This window comes from Corapipo altera, unplaced genomic scaffold (assembly GCF_003945725.1).
Source record: "Corapipo altera isolate COAL_440 unplaced genomic scaffold, ASM394572v1 61305, whole genome shotgun sequence".
NCBI classification, from domain to species: domain Eukaryota; kingdom Metazoa; phylum Chordata; class Aves; order Passeriformes; family Pipridae; genus Corapipo; species Corapipo altera.
In genome coordinates this window covers 7,936,961-7,959,205 of record NW_020884909.1, presented here as the reverse complement: position 1 = coordinate 7,959,205, position 22,245 = coordinate 7,936,961, and the positions used below count along the sequence as shown (strand labels likewise).

At 54.4% G+C, this 22,245-nt stretch overlaps 3 protein-coding genes across 8 annotated transcripts; 2 read left to right on the top strand and 1 right to left on the bottom strand.

Annotated features, from left to right (window-relative positions):
* The first annotated feature begins 1,238 nt into the window (after window positions 1-1,238).
* On the top strand, window positions 1,239-5,836 carry GRHPR (glyoxylate and hydroxypyruvate reductase). Of its 3 annotated transcripts, none has more exons than XM_027653026.1 (9): window positions 1,240-1,373; window positions 1,524-1,654; window positions 1,737-1,809; window positions 2,209-2,325; window positions 2,469-2,557; window positions 3,214-3,318; window positions 3,879-4,014; window positions 4,392-4,522; window positions 5,633-5,836. In XM_027653026.1, exons 1-9 carry the CDS (start codon window positions 1,309-1,311, stop codon window positions 5,752-5,754), a joined length of 969 nt encoding a protein of 322 aa, XP_027508827.1. In that variant the 5' UTR covers window positions 1,240-1,308; the 3' UTR covers window positions 5,755-5,836. The 3 variants fall into 3 exon arrangements, with proteins under 3 accessions (XP_027508829.1, XP_027508827.1, XP_027508828.1); XM_027653027.1 differs by lacking the exon at window positions 5,633-5,836 and adding an exon at window positions 4,948-5,053; XM_027653028.1 differs by lacking the exon at window positions 3,214-3,318 and having other exon boundaries at window positions 1,239-1,373.
* A 3,360-nt stretch (window positions 5,837-9,196) lies between these two features.
* ZBTB5 (zinc finger and BTB domain containing 5) lies at window positions 9,197-15,036 on the bottom strand. Of its 3 annotated transcripts, none has more exons than XM_027653021.1 (2): window positions 14,720-15,036; window positions 9,197-11,935 (listed from the first exon to the last, which is right to left on the bottom strand). In XM_027653021.1, exon 2 carries the CDS (start codon window positions 11,929-11,931, stop codon window positions 9,922-9,924), a length of 2,010 nt encoding a protein of 669 aa, XP_027508822.1. In that variant the 5' UTR covers window positions 11,932-11,935; window positions 14,720-15,036; the 3' UTR covers window positions 9,197-9,921. The 3 variants fall into 3 exon arrangements, with proteins under 3 accessions (XP_027508822.1, XP_027508821.1, XP_027508823.1); XM_027653020.1 differs by having other exon boundaries at window positions 14,928-15,036; XM_027653022.1 differs by having other exon boundaries at window positions 14,932-15,036.
* Window positions 15,037-15,153: 117 nt separating this feature from the next.
* On the top strand, window positions 15,154-21,696 carry POLR1E (RNA polymerase I subunit E). Of its 2 annotated transcripts, XM_027653023.1 has the most exons (13): window positions 15,154-15,287; window positions 15,372-15,475; window positions 15,571-15,645; window positions 16,757-16,833; window positions 17,144-17,229; window positions 17,803-17,858; window positions 18,211-18,355; window positions 19,280-19,387; window positions 19,655-19,751; window positions 19,932-20,065; window positions 20,745-20,826; window positions 20,953-21,084; window positions 21,342-21,696. In XM_027653023.1, exons 1-13 carry the CDS (start codon window positions 15,227-15,229, stop codon window positions 21,499-21,501), a joined length of 1,317 nt encoding a protein of 438 aa, XP_027508824.1. In that variant the 5' UTR covers window positions 15,154-15,226; the 3' UTR covers window positions 21,502-21,696. The 2 variants fall into 2 exon arrangements, with proteins under 2 accessions (XP_027508824.1, XP_027508826.1); XM_027653025.1 differs by lacking the exon at window positions 15,571-15,645 and having other exon boundaries at window positions 21,342-21,676.
* Window positions 21,697-22,245: the final 549 nt, after the last annotated feature.

The window sequence follows — 22,245 nt, the reverse complement described above, 5'->3', positions numbered from 1 at the left end:
TGTCCAACCTGAGCCTCCCCTGGCACAGCTGGAGGCCGTTCCCTCTCCTCCTGTCCCTTGTTCCCTGGGAGCAGAGCCTGACCCCCCCTGGCTCCCCCCTCCTGTCAGGGAGTTGCAGAGCCAGAAGGTCCCCCCTGAGCCTCCTTTTCTCCAGGCTGAGCCCCCCCAGCTCCCTCAGCCCCTCCTGCTGCTCCAGCCCCTTCCCCAGCTCCATTCCCTTCCCTGGACACGCTCCAGCCCCTCAATGTCCTTCCTGTTTGAGGAGCCCAGACCTGGACACGGGACACGAGGGGCCTCAGCAGTGCCAGCACAGGGACGGGCACTGTCCTGGGGCTGTGACACCCCATGGCTGGGACAGTCCAGGGGCCCCTGGCCTCTTGCACACCTGGGCACACCTGAGTTCATGTCCAACCACTGTCACCAGCACCCCCAGGGCCTTTCCCACTGGGTACTTTCCAGCCCCTCTGCCCCATTCTGGAGCATTCATGGGGTTGTTGTGGCCAAAGTGGCCAAGGGATCCAGCGGCACTTGGTCCTGTTGAACTTCACCCCATAGGCCTCAGCCCATGGATCCAGCCTGTCCAGATCCCTCTGCAGAGCCTTCCTGCCCTCCAGCACTTCAACACTCCCACCCAACCTGGTGTCATCTGTGAATTTGCTGAGGGTGCACTCGATCCCCTCATCCAGATCATCAGCAAAGACATTGAACAGGACTGGGCCCAATGCTGATCCGTGGGGGACACCACAAATGACCAGACAACAGCTAGATGTGGCACCCTTCCCACCACTGTCTGGGCTGGGCCATCCACACAGTCCTTAACTCAGGAAGATGCACTTGTCCAAGCCGTGGGCTGCAGCTTTTCCAGGAGTTGTGCATACATATGTGTATGCATGAATGCATGTACATATGTATACATGTGTAGGAATGGCCATGTATCCATGTGTGACACACGCACATGTGGGAATGCTCATATGGCTGGGTATAAACACAGGTGTGTGTAGGAATGTCCATACGTGTCCATCCATGTAAAAGCATACAGATACATATAGGCATGTCCCCATGCCCATGTGCGAACACACGTGCACACACGCACGGGGGGTCGCGCGACCGAAGCGCGCGGGCGCGCGGGGGGCGGGGCCTGGGGCGGGGTCAGGGTGTGGGCGAGGGCGGGGACGCGGGGGCGTGGCCGGGGCGTGGCCTTTGGGTGTGAGTGGAGCCGAGGGCGGGGCCATGGGCGGGGCCTCTTTCGTCCGCCTGTCGGTCCGTTCCGGTCGGTGTGCGGGGCACGGAGGGGCGCTCGGGGCGGCCATGTCGGTGTTCGTGACGCGGCGGATCCCGGCCGAGGGGCTGCGGGTGCTGTCGCAGGCGAGCGGGTGAGCGCGGGGCCGGTCCCAGGGCCGGTCCCTGTGCCAGTCTCGGTGTCTGTCGGTGACGGTGCCGGTTCGGGTCCCGGGACCGGTCGGTCTCGGTGCGGGCCCCGATGCGGGTCCCGGTGCCGGTGGCTGACGGGCCGGTGCCCGCAGGTGCCGCGTGCAGCAGTGGGACTCGGAGGAGCCGGTGCCGCGGGCCGAGCTGCTGTCGCGCGTGGCGGGGACGCGCGGGCTCCTCTGCTTGCTCTCCGACCGCATCGACCGCGAGGTGCTGGACGCGGCCGGTGGGTGCGGATCCCCCTTTTCCTCCGCCTCCTCCCCCCGGGCCCCCGGCACAGGCTCGGCAGCGCTGCTCGTGTCTTGCAGGGCCCGGCTTGAAGGTCATCAGCACCATGTCCGTGGGCTTCGACCACCTCGCTCTGGACGAGATCAAGAAGCGGTAACGCCACCGACCCCCACCGCTGACCCTCCCACGGCTCTGACAACCCCTGTCCCCCGATCCCTCCCTGCCCCACTCTGCACCCCTTCCCCAGCATACCCTCTGCCGGTCCCTTCTGGCAGATGGGCTTCCGCAGGGCACGGGGCTGATTGGGGTTTGCCAACTGCAGGCACTCCCCTCCTGACAGATCACATCTGGGGTCACCTCACCCCACCTGAGCTGGAGGAGCCTCTGGGTTCCAGGGCAAGGCAAAGACAACCTGGGGAAAGGGTGTGGCGGGAGGGCCGAGAGACAGAGGGATGTCCCCCAGCACCTGGGACAGGTGTAGTGCTGGCAGCCAGCCCAGAGGTGCCAGGGGAGCACGCTGAGGCTGCCCCAGAGCCCCCTCTGTCTGGGCAGGGGGATCCGTGTGGGGTACACCCCTGACGTGCTGACGGACGCCACGGCGGAGCTCTCGGTGGCCCTGCTGCTCTCGGTGTGCCGACGGCTGCCGGAGGCGGCCCAGCAGGTCAAGAGGTGAGTGCCAGCTCCAGAGCTGAGCCACAGGGGGCTGGTGACACAGGCCAAGGCCGGCATTTCATCCAGCTCACACCAAGTGCCTGGGCTGGGCTCTGAGTAGGTTCTCCCTGACTCTGTTCCTGTCCCGTCCTCTCTGCCAGTGGCGGCTGGACAACCTGGAAGCCCCTGTGGATGTGTGGATATGGCCTGTCTGACAGCACGGTGGGCATCATCGGGCTGGGCAGGATAGGTAAGTGCAGCTCAGGGGCCAGGTTTCTGTGTGTCCAGCAGTGGCAGGGTGGCTTTGGAGCTTCACCTTTAACCTGAGCTAGTGGAAGGTGTCCCTGACCGTGGCAGGAGGGTTGGAACGAGATGGTCTTTGCAGTTCCTTCCAAGCCAAACTGTTCTGGGACTCTCTGACTCAGCCAAGGTGGTATCCCCGAGGCTCACCTGTTTAAACATGAGCACAGCAAGGGGAGCTGCACAGCAGCCTCTCCCAGAGCCACGAGCTGGCTCATCAGGCTTCAGCCTTAAAAGGCTCAAGCGTTGAGGTGCCTCCACCACCTGCAATCCCTGCAGCAACCTGTACATTGTCCTCCTGGCCTCCAGTTAAACAAACAGTGGCAAAGTCCACACGGCACTTGGTACCATCCAGCTGTGGACTTTACCAGCAGGCAGCTGGGCCTGTCCTTGCTCCCCAGTTTGCTCCTGAGGGCAGCTGTGGGTTCAGTGTCCCACGAGCCCTTTTTCACAGTGGAACATCTCCATTCCCCACCCTGTGGTCCAGGCTGGGAGCAGCCAGGCAGGAGTGATCCCACCACAGTGGCCCTTCAGTGGCTTTGGGAGCTGGTCCCTGTGCAGCTCATGGAGCCGTGGTGCCCTGACATCCTTCTCTGTCCCTCCTAGGACAGGCAGTCGCCCGGCGCCTGAAGCCGTTTGGGGTCAAGAAGTTTCTGTACACCGGCAGTGGCCCAAAACCAGAAAGCACAGCAGAGTTTGGGGCTGAGTTTGGTAAGGACAGCGCTGGGTCAGGGTCAGCATGGGCCAGCAGTCACAGAGCACCATGGCTGGGGCAGCTCCACAGAGGTGTCACTTGCAGGGTGGGCGAACAGAGAGAGGGCACCAGCTGGGAGTTGTGGGGGGCTCCTTGGGGTGCCCAGTGTGAGAGGGCAGCGAGGGAGGAAATACCAAGTCCCAGACAGGCCCCACGAGGTGGGGGGGGGTGGCAGGGAGGCACCTGCCTTCTCTGACCCAGGCGAAGACTAGACATGCGGGGGGCCCATCAGAGCCCCACCAGAACCATGGGCTGCAACTGTTCTGCCACTGTTGCCCTTCTCTGTGTCCATCCACTGGTGATTCGTTTCATTCCCACAAGGAAGCAGGACACAGTGGACAGGGAGGGAAGGTGGCAGCTGCTCCTGGGAGGAGGGGAAGGATCTGGGGACTGTCCCCACGGGCTGAGCACTAAGGTGTCCTGACAGGAGAAGGGGTCAGGCTGCAGCTGCCCATGGGGAGCTTTGCTGAGGGCAGGTGTCAGCTGCAGCAGGACATTCCTGTGTTCCTCCCTTCAGTCCCACTCACGAGGCTGGCCGAGGAGTCAGACTTCGTGGTGGTGACCTGTGCCCTGACACCAGCCACCCAGGGAATGTGCAACAAGGACTTCTTCAGCAGGATGAAGAAAACTTCTGTGTTTGTCAACACGAGCAGGTACTGGGAGCCCAGTCCCCTGCCTGAGAGTGTGCCTGTCACCTCGCTGGGCTCTGGATGCAGAGGATCTGCTGTGAGTCCAAACGGCATGTACAGCCTTAATGGCTACAGGCACTGGGAATGTTTTCCCAAGGTCCCTTGGGATCCAGCCAAAGGCAAGATAAGTTATTCAGGGAGCACCCAGCTCTTCCCCTACTGCAGGCAGCTGGAGCAGGAACAGCTCGCTGTGCTGGGAGGTTCAGGCACATCTCCAGAGAGGGTCTCAGCTCCATCAGGCAGCCCTGGGGACCTGCCTGGGCTGTCCCAGGTGGGCTGTGGCCCTGGGAGCCTGTGGGACCCTGGGCGGTGATGCCAGCCTCTCTCCTCATGTTTTCCAGGGGGGGCGTGGTGAACCAGGAGGACCTGTATGATGCGCTGGCCCAGGGCCAGATCGCAGCTGCCGGCCTGGATGTCACCACGCCAGAGCCACTGCCCACTGACCACCCTCTGCTCTCCCTCAAGAACTGTGGTAAGTGTCCAGCAGGGTGGCCAGAGCCCGGCTCTGCTGGGCTGCCCACACTCCTCAGGGGCCCAACTGGCAAGTGTGACAGGCATCCCTTGTCCGTGTTACCCCTCTGGTTCCAGGGAAGCGTGGAAGGACAGGCAGGTCAGGTATATTTAATTGGGCTGTAGGGAGCTCCTGTACAATGTGGGGGTCTGCTGTGGGGTAAGAACTCACCCATGTAATGTCAAACAAGTGTGGGAGCTGTTTTAATTCTCCAGAAAGCCGCCAATATCAGCTCAGGCTTAGCACCTTTCCAGTGGGTCTCCATTCAGTGTGTGAAATTCACGGAGGGCCCAATACCAGCAGGTGCCTGAACAGGAACCCAAATTGCAGCTCAGGTTCTGCCCAGCTCAGGTGTTCTGTAAGCTCCTGGGCACATATTCTGCTAGGAAAGCTTCCCAGTGGCTAAAGTGGGTTGCCGAGTCTGCCCAGAGGAGTCTTGGGCTCTGGAGTGCTGCCGACTGGCCAACCTGCCGAGCCACCACAAGCCCAGGCAGCTGTTACCCGTGTAGTGTGGAGCAGGTGGGAAGGGAAGGTGCAAGACTGACACCTGTCTTCTCTGGAGGAGGATGAGTCATGTGAGGAAGGATAGCTAAGAAGGGGCTTGCATGGCTGCTGTTGTGCAGGATGTCCTCTTTCCAGGAAGGACACTCCTGGAGTAGGGAATGTCTGTTCCAAAAAGAAACCATGGGGACATCCATGAAAACTTGGAACTGCCCATGACTGTCTGTTTATGAAATATGAATCTGTAGCTGTTTTTTTTCGTTTATCTTTTTGCTAAAACTCATTTTTTATTTGTTTTCTTTGGTTGCCAAAGTAGACAGTGTGGGGAGGGATGGAAGCAGAGACTTTTCTGGAAAAATTTGCAGGACTTGGGAGATTTGAGAGCTCTGGAACAACACCAAGTAGGACAAAATTAACACATATGTATTAATTAAATATGTAAATTATAATAGTAATACTAATTGTTTATTAATATGTAAGTAACACATACATGTGTACTGTACCTCCGACAACCCTGAAAGGGGCTGTCCCGGCCCACAAAGGTGATGGGTGTCCCTCCTGTCTCTGCAGTGATCCTGCCACACATCGGGAGTGCCACGTACGCCACGAGGAGCACCATGGCAGTGCTGGCAGCCAACAACCTGCTGGCCGGGCTGCGGGGGGAGCCCATGCCACACGAGCTGAAGCTGTGACAGCCCCCGTGGTGCGGCGGGACAGGCCAGCCCGGCCCCTCCCCTCTGCGGCAGCCAGGAGTCATTAAAGAGCAGCAGGGAATGTGTGGTGCTCGTGTCATTTGAGAACAGGGTGCCCCGGGCATGTGGGAGAGCACGCTGTGGGTGGGGGCTGTGGGTCCCAGCAGGCCGTGGGTCCCAGCAGGCCATGGACTGGGGTTTGGGTCTGATTTGGGGAACACTTGCCATGTTGGAACTCCTCTCTATTCTGCGCACTGCTGTGGGCTGTACCACAAGGGAGCTGCTGTGGCAGCACCGGTCCTCAAAAGCTGGTTGCTGGTCACAGTGAGAGGCCAACAGTAGGGGAAAGGGAGGGAGGGAAAAAGGGAGGGGGCTGCAATGGCACAAGGGAAGTGCCCCGGGGTGGGGAGCAGCAGCTGGTGGGACCATAAACCTGGTGCAGGGAGGGAGCCAGAACACAGCACAAAACCTGTGATGGTAATTAAAGCTCACCTAGTACACTCTGTGCTTCCTGTCTCATGACAAGGGTCCCTCATGCTGGACTCTGCTGGAATTTCTCTGGATGCTACATAAAGTGCTCTCCGATAGCAATAATGGCTGCTGGAGATTGCTCTGTGCCACACCTCGGAGGGATTCTGACACCTTTATCAGTAAGTTTTGATTCACAATCCTGGCTGATTGCCATGCGATGGTCCACTAGAGTGAGTTTTGGAGGTTTCTAACCTGGACTGACCAGAGCGGGCTTGTGGCTGTGGTAAGGGAGGGAGTTGAGCATCCTGACTGGCTGGAGAGTTTCCAACTGACCCAAAAGAAATTGGGATTTAATTTGGTATGAAAACCCAGGGCATGAGTCCAGTGGGGGAGTTTGCTCGTCTCCAAAATTTCTGGGTGTTGACACTGAAGATTCTGCTGGTGGTGATGTTACTGTGATGCTGAGAAATGTTGACCAAACACCCAAAAGGTTACTGTGACCCCTGATGATGCAAGCAGTGAATGGGAATGACCTGGTGTCTGAGCAGATGTGTCAGATTCCCCAGGTATGTTAACAAATAGGCAAAAGCTGGTAAATCACCTGCCAGAGGGACTGGACCACATCTCAGGTGTCCATCCCAGAACTCCTTCAAGACAAGCACCTCCTCCACCTGCATCATCCTCCCACAAGGAATTCAGAGAGTAGCAGTGACCATGGATCACGAACTTGATGGATGCTGTGTAGATATAAACACTATTTCAGTAACAAACATACTAAGAAGTTCTTATGAAGAACTCTACCAGGGACAAAATTATTATCAGGTACAGGCTTTTACAATCACTTTTACAACCATGAGTATTTCTGTATAGGCTGGTGTGAAGAGCAACAAACCAGTGAATCCAGTCAGACACAGAAGCACAAAAATGCAGGGTTTATTTCAGGGTGTTTCAGAACACTGACACACTGAACCCTCCACATAAGAGCCCACTGTGTAAAGTTCAATTCTGAGTGGAATTCGGGGCAATAAGCTCTCCAGGCTGTGAGACACCCTTCGCATAGAGAGGGAGACAGCTCAGGTCCCAGATATTTATTCATGCCATTCCCAGGAATTTATTGCTTCATTTGGGAAGACTCGGGAAGCAGCTCAGCAGCCATAGGCTCCAGGCCTCTCCACAGGCACAGGGTGTCAATGGACAATGAAATTTAAAGCTTCTGCTTCCAAAAACGCTCCAAGTCAAACTTTTTCTCAGAGAAAGAAGTCCTCCTGCACTGTCATTCCACATTAAAATTTTTATAAAAACAGTTCATAAGTCAAGTGTTTATCTGCTTATATTAGTTCTTAATTAGTCACCTTGGTCACACAGATGCCTTATTCCTATGCAGCATAAGAATTCAAGAAATTTGGATGTGATGCCAAAAAAACCCACACCTTATTTTTAAGAATGAAAACAGCAGAAATGCAAGCAACACAAGAAAATATTAAAGTACAAAATACTGCATTTTATTGATGCTTGGGTGTTTATGCAGCTTAATGCTGTTAGTCCCCGATACTCAGATTATTATCAAACAAAACACAGCGTATCCCAATGCTTTAAAAAACTGCATTTTTTTAATGCTTAAAAAAAATCAAGAGCCAGAAATACGACCATTAAGTAAACCCTATAGCAAAGCCTTAACATTTTAAAGGAATTAATCCAACCATCCCCTGTGTTTCCACGTTCCTGTTTACTTCAGATGCTCAAGTGCAAATGACACACTGACAGCTGCAGGGAATCCTCTGTCTCTGTCCTGATCCAGCTTCTGCACAGCTGAGTAGCATTTATCATCAGCAGAAGTGCTCCAAAAGTTTGTTTAAAAAGCTAAAGATGCTGAACACCAGGTTGTGTGCACCGGTGACAAGGAAAAAAGGAGCCTGCAGGCAGTATTAAGTTACAATGGCATCAAAGAATAGGAAATTAAAATGAGATTTACACATCTCACATGGAGAATGACAAATTTCCACTACCCAAAGGGTACAGTGCTATTTTTTAAAATTAAACTTACACTAGGTTGTTTTAGCTTATGCAGAAAAGTACTTTTATGACACTAGTTTAAGCAGAAGGCCTGGATTTGACAATGACATTTTATTGACAGACATGAGTCAGCAGTGCCCTGGCAGCCAGGAGGGACAACTGTGTCCTGGGGGCATCAGGCCCAGCATGGCCGGCCAGGCCAGGGAGGGGATTGTCCCGCTCTGCTCTGCCCTGGGGAGGCCTCACCTCAACACTGGGGCAGTTTGGGTACCACAATATAAAAACAACATGAAGCCACTACAGAGCATCCAAATGAGGCCATGAGGACGTAGAAGAGTCTGGAGGGGAAGCCTTATGAGGAACGGATGAGGGCCCTTGGTTTGCTCAGCCTGGAGGAGACCAAGGTGAGACCTCACTGGGGTCTTCAACATCCCCCAGGGGGGCAGCACTGATCTGTTCACTCTCAGGACCAGTGACAGGACTCAGGAGTTGTGTCAGGGCAGGGTTAGGTTGGATCTCAAGAAAAGGTTCTTCCCCCAGAGGGTGGTTGGGCACTGACCAGGCTCTCCAGGGCAGTGGGCACAGCCCCACAAGGCTGTCTGAGTTCAAGAAATGTTTGGACAATGCTCTCAGGCACATGGTGGGATTCTTGGGGTGTCAGGACCATTGAGGGCCAGGAGCTGGACTCAATGATCCTGATGGGTCCCTTCCAGCTCAGGATATTCTGTGATTCTATGAGATATGGCAAACGAGGACTGTTCCTGACAGTTCAATCTGAGGAACAATCCACAGCAGTAAAGCCTGGAGATAAGAGAAAAGGACAACATGCTCACACAGTAATGAGGACCAGATGGACTGCTGGCATCTAGAAACAGAGGGAGACTGTCTTACACGGCAAAAAGAGCCATCACAAATTACCTCCCTCCTTCAAAACAACAAAGACAAGCTCTGTTCAGACTCCTGCCTATATAGAATTGTAACATAGGAGATACGAACTGGTTAAAATACTGCTAGGAATAGCACAAACAAGAGACAGTACTTCACTTATCACTTAATACGTGTTTCTACGGGAAAAAAAAAAAGTCAGCCAAACATCCAGATCTTCCTGTTATATGTACACCTGGCAGTCCAGAAGTTACTTGTCTGGGATTTAATTTAAGCACCTTGATTACACAGTGTTCTTTACTACAAAACAGCCAAACATACATTCATAATCCTAGAACTATTGTTATAATTAGCGTATTTGAAAGCATTATGTCAGACAGGTGCAGTCAAAGCTGTTTTTCTCTTTTAAAGGTAAGTGGTCTGCGCTACTGTCCACACATAATGCAGCAATTCATGTTACAATAATTATTTAAATGCTTTCACTGTTACAAAATGCTTTAGAGAAAAAAAAAAAACACAACAAAAAAAATTAAATTTGCACTTCAGTTTCTTGTTCTCTAAACGTGCTATGTCACGAGGTCCCCACGCTGTCACCCCTCTGCCCTGCAAAGGGGGTGCTTCGCTGTGGGGGGTCACATCCCCATGCCCGCTGTGCGGCTCCCGGCGGGCGGCTGAGCCCGCGACACCCTGCGAGGTAGGTACCGGATATCCCCAATAGCAGAGCCGAGGCTCTGTGTGTGTGGCACCACCGCACGGCAGCGTCCGCCGGCCCCACCGCAGCAGCCCCGGGGCAGCGCCTTAGAGCAAACTGCTGGGCAGGTTGCTGCTCTGCCACCTGAGGCAGGTGGTCTTGGAGTGTTTGTAGAGGTGGCTGGACTGGCTGAAGCGCTTCCCGCACTTGAGGCAGGCATAGGGCTTCTCCCCCGTGTGCACGCGGATGTGTTTCTTGCAGTCCGTGAGGGTCAGGAAGGTCTTGCAGCAGATCTTGCAGGCATACTTGCGCGCGCCCTCCACCACCAGCACGTTGTGCTCCGACAGCGCCTTCTTGCACTTGGACAGCACGTCCGCGGACGCCCTGGTGAGCTGCGGGGGGCCGGGCTGCGACAGGTGCCCGCTCTCGAAGGACGTGCTCCCGTTCATCAGCAGCTGGGACCCGGACGAGCTCTCCTGCAGCTGGGAGCCCCGCACAGAGGTCACCACCGGCATTTTGGGGGCAATGCGGCGGTAGCCAGGAAAGCCACCAGCTCCGCCTCTCACCGAGCCCATCATGGCCCGGGACAGCGAGTGCAAGCCCAGGCCTGAGCGTGGGAAGTCCATGCCGAACTGCTCTGCTGCCCGGTACCCAGAGGTCTGCACACAGGGCAGACCCATCACATCCTGCATGGGCCTCACAAAGTGGGAGTCCGCAGGCTCGCTAAATGGGTTCTCCACGTGGGAGACGGTGGCGGATGAGTGGCCACCAGCAGGCCCCGACTCCGGGCTCATCAGGTAAGAGGTGTCGCTGTCCATCCTGCAGTCACTGGTGGTGTTGGGAATGTTGTCGTCACTGTTTTGGCTGGCTCCAAAGCCACTGCCTCTGCTTTTATTCAGAAAATTTGAAATGCTGAAAGACGACTTGTGTTCCAGGTTGTTGGACACCTCCATGATGTGGATGTCTCCCACCCTGTCAGTGCTGGACTGTGGGTCAGAGAAGCTGCGGTCGCTGCTCTCAGGACTCAGCTCGATTTTCTCCGCACTCGCCACTCCTCCTTCCACCTCCACGGACTCACTGCCCTCCGCCTGGGAGGTGACGTCGCTCACCTCATCCTGGGGCTCTGGGGAGCTCAGGGGCTCAGACTTCACCACCACCCTCATGTGCTCCTTCTCGTTCAGGCTGACCTCCGGATTCTCACACGGAAAGTTGCTCTTTTCGGCAGCAGCCTCCTGGTCAAAGCTGGTCTCCACTTGTGTGGCCTGGGACGCCATGGACATCTGGGAAATGTTTGCCCCACCGTTGTCCGACTGGCTGGGCACTTGAGCATCCTCCTGAGCACTGAAAGACTGGTCAAACATGATCGTGTTGTCCTCCTGGTTATCAGCAACGGTGTCAGCCTTGGAGTTGTCCACGATCTTCAGCGAGTCCGGAGAGAAGAAATCCTCGCGTGAGTGGACGGGCTGCCCGCCCTCTGCGGCCACGTCGGCCCCGGGCTCTTCCACGGCGGGCCGGATGCGCTGCCGGGCGCGCTCCTCGGAGGGCGGCTTGCGCTTGTGCAGGCGGCGCATGGGGAAGGCGGCACGCTGCTCCAGGCCGCTCCGCACAGAGCCGGGCGGCTCCTCGGCGCCCTGCGAGGAGCCCAGCGCGGAGCTGACGATGCTGAGCCCCAGCTGCTGCAGCATGAAGGAGCGCTGCAGGCGTGCGCTCTGCTCCTGCGCACGCTCGCTCGGCGGCGACAGCGGCAGCGTCCGCGTGGTCAGGTAGTGCTTGCAGGCCTTCACCACAGAGTTGAGGTGCAGGTGGGACGCGGCCAGCAGCACGTCCATCACGTTGCTCTCCCCGAGCATGAGCGTGGACGTGTACATCATGTCAATGAGCGCGGCGAAGGCCTCGGCCGTCACCACCTCGCTGTCCAGCTGGATCATGTTCATGGTCTGGTCCCCCTCAGCCACCGTGAACAGCGCTCGGAAGTGGGTGCTGCAGGCGGCCAGCACGGAGCGGTGGGCTTTGAAGTGCCTGTTCCCCACCACGATGACGCAGTCACAGAGCTGGCCATGGAGCCTCTGGTAATTGAGCTGTTGGAAGACCTGCTCAAAGTGTCCTGGAAAATCCATGATCCTACAAAACAGAAGAAACCATTACATAGGCCACCAAGTTGATCAGTGGAATGGAGTAACTCTCTTGCGAGGAAAGGCTGAGTGAATTGGAATTGTTCAGCCTGGAGAAGAAAAGCTTCAGGATGACCTAAATGGGCTTTCCAGTAGCTGAAGGGGCCTACAAGAGAGATGGGCCAAGACTATTTACAAGGGCCTGGAGTTACAGGACAAGGGGGAATGGGATCAAATTGAAAGAGAGTAGACTTAGATTAGACATTAGGAAGAAATTCTTCCCTGTGAGGGTGGTGAGGCCCTGGCATAGGTTGCCCACAGAAGCTGTGACTGCCCTATCCCTGAAGTGTTTGAGGCCAGGTTGGACAGGTTGCTTGGAGCAACCTGGGATAACGGGACAGAGACGGACTTTAAGGTTCCTTTTAACCAAAACCAGTCTGTGATTTCATGGTTGAAGGTCACAGTCAGGCTGCAACGAACCTGGGTTTAAAGAGGAAAGATGACAGCTGAAAGACAGACAAACAGTAACTGATCTGAATTTGCCACACCACACAGTTACAGGATCAAAGCTGGCAGTCTGGAGAAGGAGGAGCAAAAGGAGGAGGAGAAGGAAGGAAATCCAGGTTCTGCCACAGAGCTGACCTCAGCACCAACCATGTCACAGTGCTGCAAACCAAACAACACAGATCATCTCGTACCTGTCAGCATCTGTCCAAACTAAAACAACTCACTAGTAAAACATTTAACCTTGGTTTGTAAAAAGATCTGATTGCAAATAACCTGCTGCACCCTTGCAAATAAACTGCTCACACAATTAAGTGACCTCCCACAGAAACTCCTGGACTTTAATCCTCACCTCACAGGGCTGAGAGGGAAGTGATAGGAAGTTTTTGACAAAACAACATGCTGCTCAATGAGACAACCAGACAGACTGAGGGGTGGCTTTTTCTTGATTGACCATTAATAGAACAGAAGTCATGTCTTACCAAACTCATCTTAAGACTGAAGAGGTGACTTTCGGCAATATCTCTACTCTTTCTCATGAAAAAAATTGAAGTGTAAGATTTGGGGAGCAGAAAGGCTGCATGACCAAGGCAAACACACACATTCCTGTGCTCACATTTATCTTCCAACAGCAACACCACAGCACCATTAGACAAATGGAGACCATAAAGTAGCTGAAATAAAAGGTCACATAGACAGAATTTTGCTTTTGAGGAGGGATCAAATGCAAGTCTGCCAATTCAGAAAGTCCATCCTCAATCACACATGTGTTTGCTGCTTTTCTAAATAAGAAACAGGAAAATAAATCATACGTGAATTCATTTATCTTTCACTGCCAATGTGTGTTCAGGAGTAAAAATAAGACAACATTTTCAAACAGAGCAAAAGGAACGAAGCTGGACCCCAGGAAGGAATGTGGGTTACAGGGATCGTCCAAGCACTTCTGCCCAGGCAGCAACACACATCTAGAACAGAGGAAATAGGGAAGAGTCATTGTTTTGACTGATCATTTAGGATTTCAGAATTCCAAGGGAGTCTTGCTTACAGGTACCAAAAGTGATCGCATCCTTTGTGCGCCTGAAACAAGACAAACTCCAGTTCTGCTTCCAGGAACATGGATTTGGCTTGGTATGTAACTCTCACTACACAGAAAGGCTGGAGCTCTCGAGCCAGAACAAACACACACAGACTCCAGGGTGATGCAGAGATCTCGTTCCCACAGGAGAGGGAACTGCCCAGTTCTACAGCCAAACAAAGGACTACAAGTGAACAGACAACACATCAAACTGTTGAGCTACAAGTAGTTTTACTATAAATACAAATGGTCAGAGCCAAGAAAAGTTTAAGGGCAAGCAATGAAAAAGCATCTACAAAATCCTGACTGGAAAACCATCATCCTCCCTGTCCCTGGACTAGGGCCTGTGTCAAAGAACTACAGGCACTGGATTCCCACATTTCTTGTTGAAGTTGGTGTCTGGAACTACATTCTGAAAGAGCTCACAGAGTCACGGCTAATTCCTTTATTCTCCTACACGACCCAAAATCCCCTATAAGGCAAGGGACAGATGGTGACACAATCATGTAGGAGAAGAAGCGCACTGCAGATTTTTCCAAAGGAATTCAGGTTTTATCAGCACAATTTCTACTATGTTTAATGGCCACAACTTCCTCACCGGGTTTCCATTCCCTGGAAATACATGACTGGCACACATGATTACACTGCAGCCCTGACCCACTGCGGGGAGGTCAAACACACACACACCAAAAACAACGCTCCTCCCAGCCCCGGGTGCCTCCTTTCAGGGGGCACAGACACTGTGGCACCCCCGTGTCACACATCTGTGCTGCCCCTCACTGTGACCCAACCCAGCCATGTTCCCTTCTCAGTCCTGGCTTTTAACCCCAGAGTGCAACGATCCACTCACCCTCTTCCTTCTCCTCCTCCTCCTCCGGGCGATGGGGGAGCAGGGAAGAGGAAAACCTTGTGGGATCACTGAATATCCTGAGCTGGAAGGGCCCCACAGTACCATGGAGTCCAACTCCTGGCCCTGCACAGACACTCCAACAATCCCACTGTGCGTCCTCGAACAGAGTCAGGACACGGAGAGCATTCACCAGGTACCACCCGAAACATTCGGCTCGGAAATTAACTGATTTAAAGCCTCTGAAAGCTCCAGAACGTCCAATGACTGCTAATAAGATAACAAGATAACAAGAGCTGCTCCTGCTCTCCTGAAGGCAGAGCCCTTTCCTCCCCTTCACTCCCCTTTTTTTTCCTTTTGTGCCTCACCTGAAACATACAAGTTCTGTGTCCCTCTCAGGGCAGCACCTGCATCCCAGCGCTGCATCAGCACCGGTAAAAACACACCCAGAGACTCCGCTTTGTGCCGCTCACGGGACATAAAGAGGAGCCTGGAGAGTCCCGGTCCCACCCCGACCGGGGGGTCACCAGTTCCTACGTCACCGCCGCCCTCCCCTCCCTCGCCCTTCCCGATCACCTGCGGTGTCCGTGCGGGAAGGGCCGCGCGGGAAGGGCCGCGTGGGGATGGGTTCGGGATAGGGATAGGGATCGGCCCGGCCCCGCTCCCGCCGCGCCGTCCCCGCCCGCCGCGCCGCCCGATGGCGTCACTTCCGGCCGCCGACCGCACGCACCCAGTCCACAGCCAACCGATGGCCTCGTTATTTATAAGTGGTAGCCGCGTCCCGTCCCGCCCAATCGGGGATGAGCTTATTGGCGCTGCCGGAGGAGGTGGCGGCGCGGAGTGTGGGTGCTGTCTCAGCTCTCACGGCCCTCGCCATGGCCGCCGCCACCTGGCGCTACCGCGGGGACCTCGAGGCGAAGCGGCCGGCGGCGCTCGGTGAGCGGGGCCGGGCCGGGCTGGGCTGGGGGCGCGAGGCGGGTCCCGGCCCTTCCCGGGACTCACGGGCTCCCTGTCCCACAGTGCGGTTCGCCAACGGGAGGCTGCGGAGCCCCGAGTCCCTGCGCTTCACCGTGTACCGCAGCCGAGACACGGCGCATCCCCGAAAAAGGCACCGCAGGATCCTGGTAAGGGCCCGCCCTAGGAAGGGCGGGGACGGCTCCGGGCAGGCAGATCGCCTTCATCCCGAGATGCTATGATTCCTTCATTCCTTCATGGCTAAGCTTCGCGAACGAAAATTTGGGAAGGCACTACCCACGCTCGTTGCAAGAATGCTGTGATAGCAATGTACGATAAGGTGATAACCAGGTCACAGCCATAGTCGGGCAATGGCCACACGCGGGGCCGCTGTAGGTCACGGCACGAGCTGCATCTGGAATTCCAGTGCCGATCCCACCGCAGGCGAGTCCTGCACTGGAGGGCTTTGACCCTCTTTTGCCCTTAGGGCCGTGGTCGAGGCAGCTCCTGCAGGTGGGAACTAGAAATTGTTCCCTGTGAGGGTGGGGAGACCCTGGCACAGGTTGCCTAGAGAAGCTGTGGCTGTCCCATCCCTGGAAGTGTGCAAGGCCAGGTTGGATGGGGCTTGGAGCAACCTGGGATAGTGGAAGGTGTCCTTGCCCATGTGAGGGGATGGGACTGGATGGGCTTTAAGGTCCCTTCCACCCTAAACTAATTCATGATTCTGTGAAAGTCTGTGCTGAGCTTTGCAGCAGATTTCTTTAAAAACCTCTCAGAGTTCAGCCCAGCCTGTGCCACAGAGATGTTTTGCAGCTGCCAGGAGCTCCCTGGGGCTGGGAGGGGGTTTTGGCTCTGATGTGGCTGGTGGAGCTGCAGGGTTGGGAAGGCAGAGCAGGGACCAGGAACCTGCCAAAGGTCACGGAATCTGTTGTGTTCTGTTCACACAGGGAAATCTTCACCAAAGCTGTCTTTGTCTGGATAAATTAGATTATGAGAAGGTCTCTCAGTGGAGAGAGAAACAAGGGTACAGTCAGAAGGTGCTTTCTGCTGCTGCTGTTAAGGTTTACAGCTGCTTTCCTCGAGGAATAAATGACTTTTCAGCCCAAGTCCTTGGGGGAAATTCACTGCAGCGGACCAGAGACACCAACACGTTCTCATAATGCATTGGAAATAGATTTAGGTGGCTGAGCCACTCCTGTGCTGGCTCTGGATTTCAGCTGGTAAATTACAGGGGCTCAGCAGCTCTGGAGCTTTAGTGGGTCATTGAAAACCACATTTTAATGTGAATTATTAAGGCTAGATCACAGTGAGGTGTTGTACATGCTCGCCATGCTGATACAGTCTGGGTTTAAGTTATGATTCCTGGGAGTTCAGAGCTTGCTGGCACCAAGGCAGAGGCAGGGAAGATCCCCAACAGCCCTGTGTTCAAGGAGTTCTCCCTGGTTCCCCAGGTCTCGGAGACAGAGCGGCTTTGCTACGTGGGGCACAATTTCGGCAGCGGGGTCATGAGGTGCAACTCCCTGTGCAGGTATGGAAGAAGGAGCTGGGAGTAGAGAGGGGCTGCTCAGACACAGAGCTTCTAGTCCCTTCCCTGGGCCTGGCTCAGAGCTGTGATGGGACCTACATTTCACCTAGTTTAGTTGCCTTAAGACTTCTATATTTACTTAGAGCAGTGAGATGTTATGTTTTTGTATGTACACATGCCTTGGAGGTAACTTGGTTTATCATGACATTCTAAATATGCAAGGCAGGAAAAGTGGCAGGAGTGGGAAGACCACATAGTTTAAATCATTTCTGGTGATTGGTTCCCACCAATCACTTGCCCCTGTTCTCCCCAGGTACTTTGTAGGTGTGTTGGACAAGGACTCTGGGCAGATGGAGGTCTACAACGCCGAGATGTTCAACATGCAGCCTCTGCTCTCAGGTGGGAGGTGCTGGGTGTTGGCCCAGTCCGTGCCAGGCCTGTATGTGCCTCCAGCTCTCAGCTGCTCTATCCTCCTCATTCCTGCCTTGTTCACTCCTGCATGCTGTGAGGAACAGTGGGAGAGGGAAGCACAGTGAGACCAGAGTGGAGGTTAAGCAGGGAGTGTGAAGGTGGGAGTCAGTGTCGCTGCCCAAGTGCAGCTTTATCTGGATGTGCTCTGCTGAGGGAGGACTGGATCCCTGAAAAATAAAACAGGTTGTCTTCAGCAGAACTAGTTTTTGTCACAGGACCCAGGAGGGTAACCCAAAGGATCATGTCTTTCAGAGCTGATTTTCATTCTGTGAAGGAGGACCTGGGTTTGGCCACACCTAATTGGCCACACTCCATTGCACCCATAGGCTTTATAGCAAAAGCTCTTTTTTTGTTCTAGGTTCTCATATTTGATGTGTTCTTTAAGTGGCCAAGCCCTGTGGAATTGATCCTGATGTGATGTGCCAAGTCTGTCAGTCACACTTAAGGCATTCCTGTCCTGGTTGCTGCCATCCAAGCAGACTAACTTCTGTTCTTTTATAGATAACTTGATACCTGGTGACACAAAGGATTATCAGAAAAAATCCTACAGGGAGAAGGTAAAGTTGAAACCCCATGTCACATTCTGCTGTGAGTATCTGGCCAACAGGGGCAGGTGATGTTTGTTTGAGACTGGGGTGTTTGGTGTCCTGCAGGGTAAACCTTTGCAGGTGCAGCACTATCACTGTGCCCTGGAGGCAGTACAGTTAGTGCCTGACTTGGCAGTATTTTCGTGGCTATTTTAGGCAGGATCACCATCCCAGGAACTTCCTGCCCCTCGCAGACCAGCACCTCCACACGCAGGTTTTTCCCTGTGAAGTGTTTGAAGTTTTATTAGAGGATGTGGCTGTGGAATGAATGATGGGGGGTTTGGGTGCACAGGGTGCTTTAATGTGTGTCTCTCCTGCACAGGTGGATTTGTGCATCGAGGCCTTTGGCACCAGCAAGCAGAAGCGAGCGCTGAGCTCTCGGCGCATGAACGCTGTGGGCAACGACATCGTGAGCACAGCTGTGACAAAAGCAGCAGCAAACATTATAGATGCAAAGGGAGTGACAGGTGAGTGGATTCTGTCTTGGGGTTTGAGGATGGCAGCCTGAAGGGCGTTTTCCTGTCTGTCCTTGCCAAGTGGAGAGTGACTGAAGAAGCAGCTGGTCTAACAGCTGAGAAAGGCACACGAGGGAACAGCTTCCCTTTGCTCCTGCTAATCTTGGTGTGGGAGTTGCCTGTATGAGGGAAAGGCCCTGTGACCTCAGTGACCTCAGTGACATCCTGCCCATTATTGGGAGCTCTTGTGGGAGTGCCTGGATATGTATTCACTGGGATAAAGCCAGTGACCTTGGTCTGAACTCAGTGGCATGGCTGTGGAAAATGGCACAGTCTTACCTCAAAGACTGTTGCGCCCTTGGGACAGGTCACAGTATGGTGCAGGGTCACCATCTTCGGGGGTTTCCAGGCTGTGGCAGGACAGAGCTGTGGCTGCCCTGACTTTGTGCTGTGGACCCCCCTATGCTGAGCAGGAGGGCGGACAGAAGCCCTCCAGAGCACTTCTGGGATCCTGAGTGTCACTGGCATGCACAAGAGAGGTGTCTGTTGAATGTAGAACCCAGTAGCTTTCATCTCTTTTGTTCTGGGGTGGATATTGACAGTGGTCCCAGTGGTACCAGAGCTGCTTTGTGCCAAGTTCGCTGGAACCCAGGGTGCCAAAACTGTGCTCTGCCCATCAAGCAGCAGCCAGACATCTTGGTGCCCTTCTTTCCTAAATGTTTCTCTAGTTTGGAATGGTTTTTGTAAATTTTAAGGAGCAGAAGGTTCTTGGTAGAAGTTTTAAATGTTTAAAGCTCCAGCTGTGACTAAACTGGTGTTGACCCAAGAGACACCATTGAGTAGACTTGTGTCTAAAGGGAGGATTTGGGTTATGTTCCTGTTGTCTGCATTTTACTTTGCACAGTCCAAACACTCCCCTCCTGCTTCCTTCCCAAGCTCTGATGCAGGATGTGGCCCAGGATGACGTGCAGACCATCTCTGCCTTCCTCCCGCCGTGCCACGAGGATGCCAACAGGCCGGAGCACGTGTACAAATTCGAGGACAGTATCTTTTCCTGGTCACAGGGGTTTTACGTGTCTGTAAACCTCGATGTGCCCATCTGAGAGTGAGCCCAGCCTTCACCTCTCACAACCCAAAAGCTGGGAGCAGGGTAATTCTGTGTTGAGCAGGATTCTCTCCCTGTTGGCAGCAGTTCCACTAGGAATAGTGGTGAGGCTGGCCATGCAGAAGTACTTGGGTTGTGCCACAGTCTGTGCTGCTGTCCCTGGAAGGGAGAGCCCAGGCTTGTTCTTTTCCTTAAAGCCCTGCCAGTCCTGTCCCCCACCGAGTACGAGGCACTGCGGGTGCCAGCAGCTGCCCTGGCCAGCGCCACCGCGGAGGACATCACCAAGAAGGCAGAGGAGAGGAGGTAATGCTGCTGCTGAGGGCCATGTCCTGACTGGGGGCACGAGAGCTGCCCTGGGGCAGAGGGGAACATGTGATCCAGGCATGGCTGAGCAACACCTGCCTTGGGGAACGTGGGGGATAGTTATGTGCACAGCAGCGAAGTGCTCTTTGTGGAGCTAAACTCCCCCTCCCTATCCTGCAGCCACTGCTCCTTTGTTTTGGAGGAGCTGAAATTCCTGCCTGCTGATGAGAAAAGCAGAGACCACAAAGCCCGATGCCTCTGGTTCCTGGATACCCTCATTAAGTTCAGCCACCTGAAAGTGATCAAGAAGAAGCGTAAGAGTTTTCAGCTCATGAAGATGTGCTTTTGGGAATGTCTTTGGCATCCCTTGCTTGACAGCTGAGCTGTCCTCAGGGTCCTGCTTTTGAAACAGCACGACACAAAACACTTTGGTTGAGATTTTCCAGGCTTGTCAATCTTCTGTAGAACTTGTGTATTTGAATGTCCTTGTCAGTCCCTGGCAGGGCTGATGGAGGAGGAAGTGGCAAGCCTGGCTGTAGTATCCTCCTGTGTTCCTGGGGACACAGGAGTCACCTGTAGGACTGCTAAGGAGGATGTGGGAATGACTAGTCTTGGTGGTAATAGAGACTTGTAAATGTGGTCTCCGCTTTATTAGTATTTTGTGGCAAAAGAAATACACACTTAAGTGTGTGTGTATTTTAAATTGTCTAGTGTAGAAGTGAGAGATCCCTTTTACGAAGAAAATAAAAACTGTCAGGAGCCTCGCAGACCTGAAAAATTATGAAACCTAGAAGCCAAGGGCCCAGGCTTCTTTTAGGGTCTCTGTGTTCCTGGGAAGAGGTGATAAATGGTTGGATTCAAGTATCCTTGTGTGTCCCTTCCCACGTGGGATATTCTGTGATATTCCATTATAAGTGTCAGGGTGATACATGTGCTGCTGTGATGGGTGGGTGTGTGTTACTCATCCTTTTGCCAAGCCTCTCTCTGGTCTAGATCCAATGGGTCCCGAGTGCCCACACATCATCAGCAGGAAACTCATGAAGAATTTCACCTCACTGACCTACAACAACGGCAGGTAAGGGACACTGTGTGAGGCTCCTGAGGCACAGATAGGGCAGAGCTCAGCTTGAGTGGCCACAGACAAGCCATCAGGAACTCCCATACACTCCACATCTCACAAGTTCTCTCTTTTGCCACACAGTGTCCAGAATTTAGTCTCTGCATCCATGAAGGCTAAAATCACTGCCTACGTCATTCTCTTGGCTCTGCACATCAACAACTTCCAGACGGACCTCACCATCCTGCAGAATGACATGAAGCTGCAGGAGAGCAGGTGAGCCATCCTGTGTGATCACACCTGCTGGGATCCTCCTACAGGGAGACCCTGGGAGAGCCCTGAAACTACCCTGGCATCTGGGTCGGGATTTAGTTTTCTGCAGGTGGTGTCTGTAGGTGCAAGACCTCCATTTCCCAGCAGGTGTCAGCTGCTGGCTGCTCCTCGGATTAGGGCAGGAGGCCACAGATCCATGCGGTGTCATGGCACAGGAGGTTCGGCAGCCCCACTGATAGTGTTTCTCCATTGTTTTCCAGGATCCTGGACATCGCCAAGGCCCTGCGGCTGAAGATATCCAAGGCCAGAGGGGGGCTGGGGCTGGAGAATGACCAGAACCACAAGCTGGGCACTCTGTCCCTGCCCTTGCCCGTGCAGAAGGCGCCACCAGGACAGCGGAAGCGCAAGAAAATTAACTGAAAAGCCCAAGAGGTCTGAGGAGCAACACAGCCCCTCCCTCACAACATCATGGGGATGCCTTTGTCTGCTGGATTTGGGTCCAGCACCAGGGTGGAACAGATGTTTGCTTCATTACAGTGCTGCTTTTTTATATTTATGTAGAAAAAGCTATAATAAAAAGAGTCTGTCTCCAGGAGGGGAGGATGTTGTGCAGGATCAAGAGGGCACATCCTACTGATATATATTTCTGCTCCCTATTCCAGCTGATAATTCCTATCTGAGCAAATTCCCAGTGAGACCTGGGCAGGAAAACCCTCCCCTTCCTCCCTACCCCAGAACTTCTCTCTGCAGTGTTTCAGTGACAGGCTGAAAAACGTACCCAGACCCGGAGCTGCGCTAGCCAGGCCGGGGGGACGGTCCCGCCCTGGGCAGGTGGATGGACCGGAGCCCCCAGGCTGTCCCAAGCCCCCACACTGGGCACTTGGGCAGTGCCAGCCCTCGGCACCCGCCCCTGTCCGGCACAGGCACAGAGCTGAGAGCTGCGGGCGAGGGCAGGGGACATGCTGCTAAGGGAAACAGTTCAGCGTGTCCCCAGCCGCAATCCGTGCTCTCTGCCCATCCCTGCCCACGGCAGGCACCGGCCAGGACCGGGCACGGCAAGGGCACGACGGGGGTCGGCACCGCTGCCCCCGACCCTGCACCGCCTGGCCGGCACTGCGGGGGCATCTTCCCATGCACGGCTTAGGCAAAAATATCCACCCCACC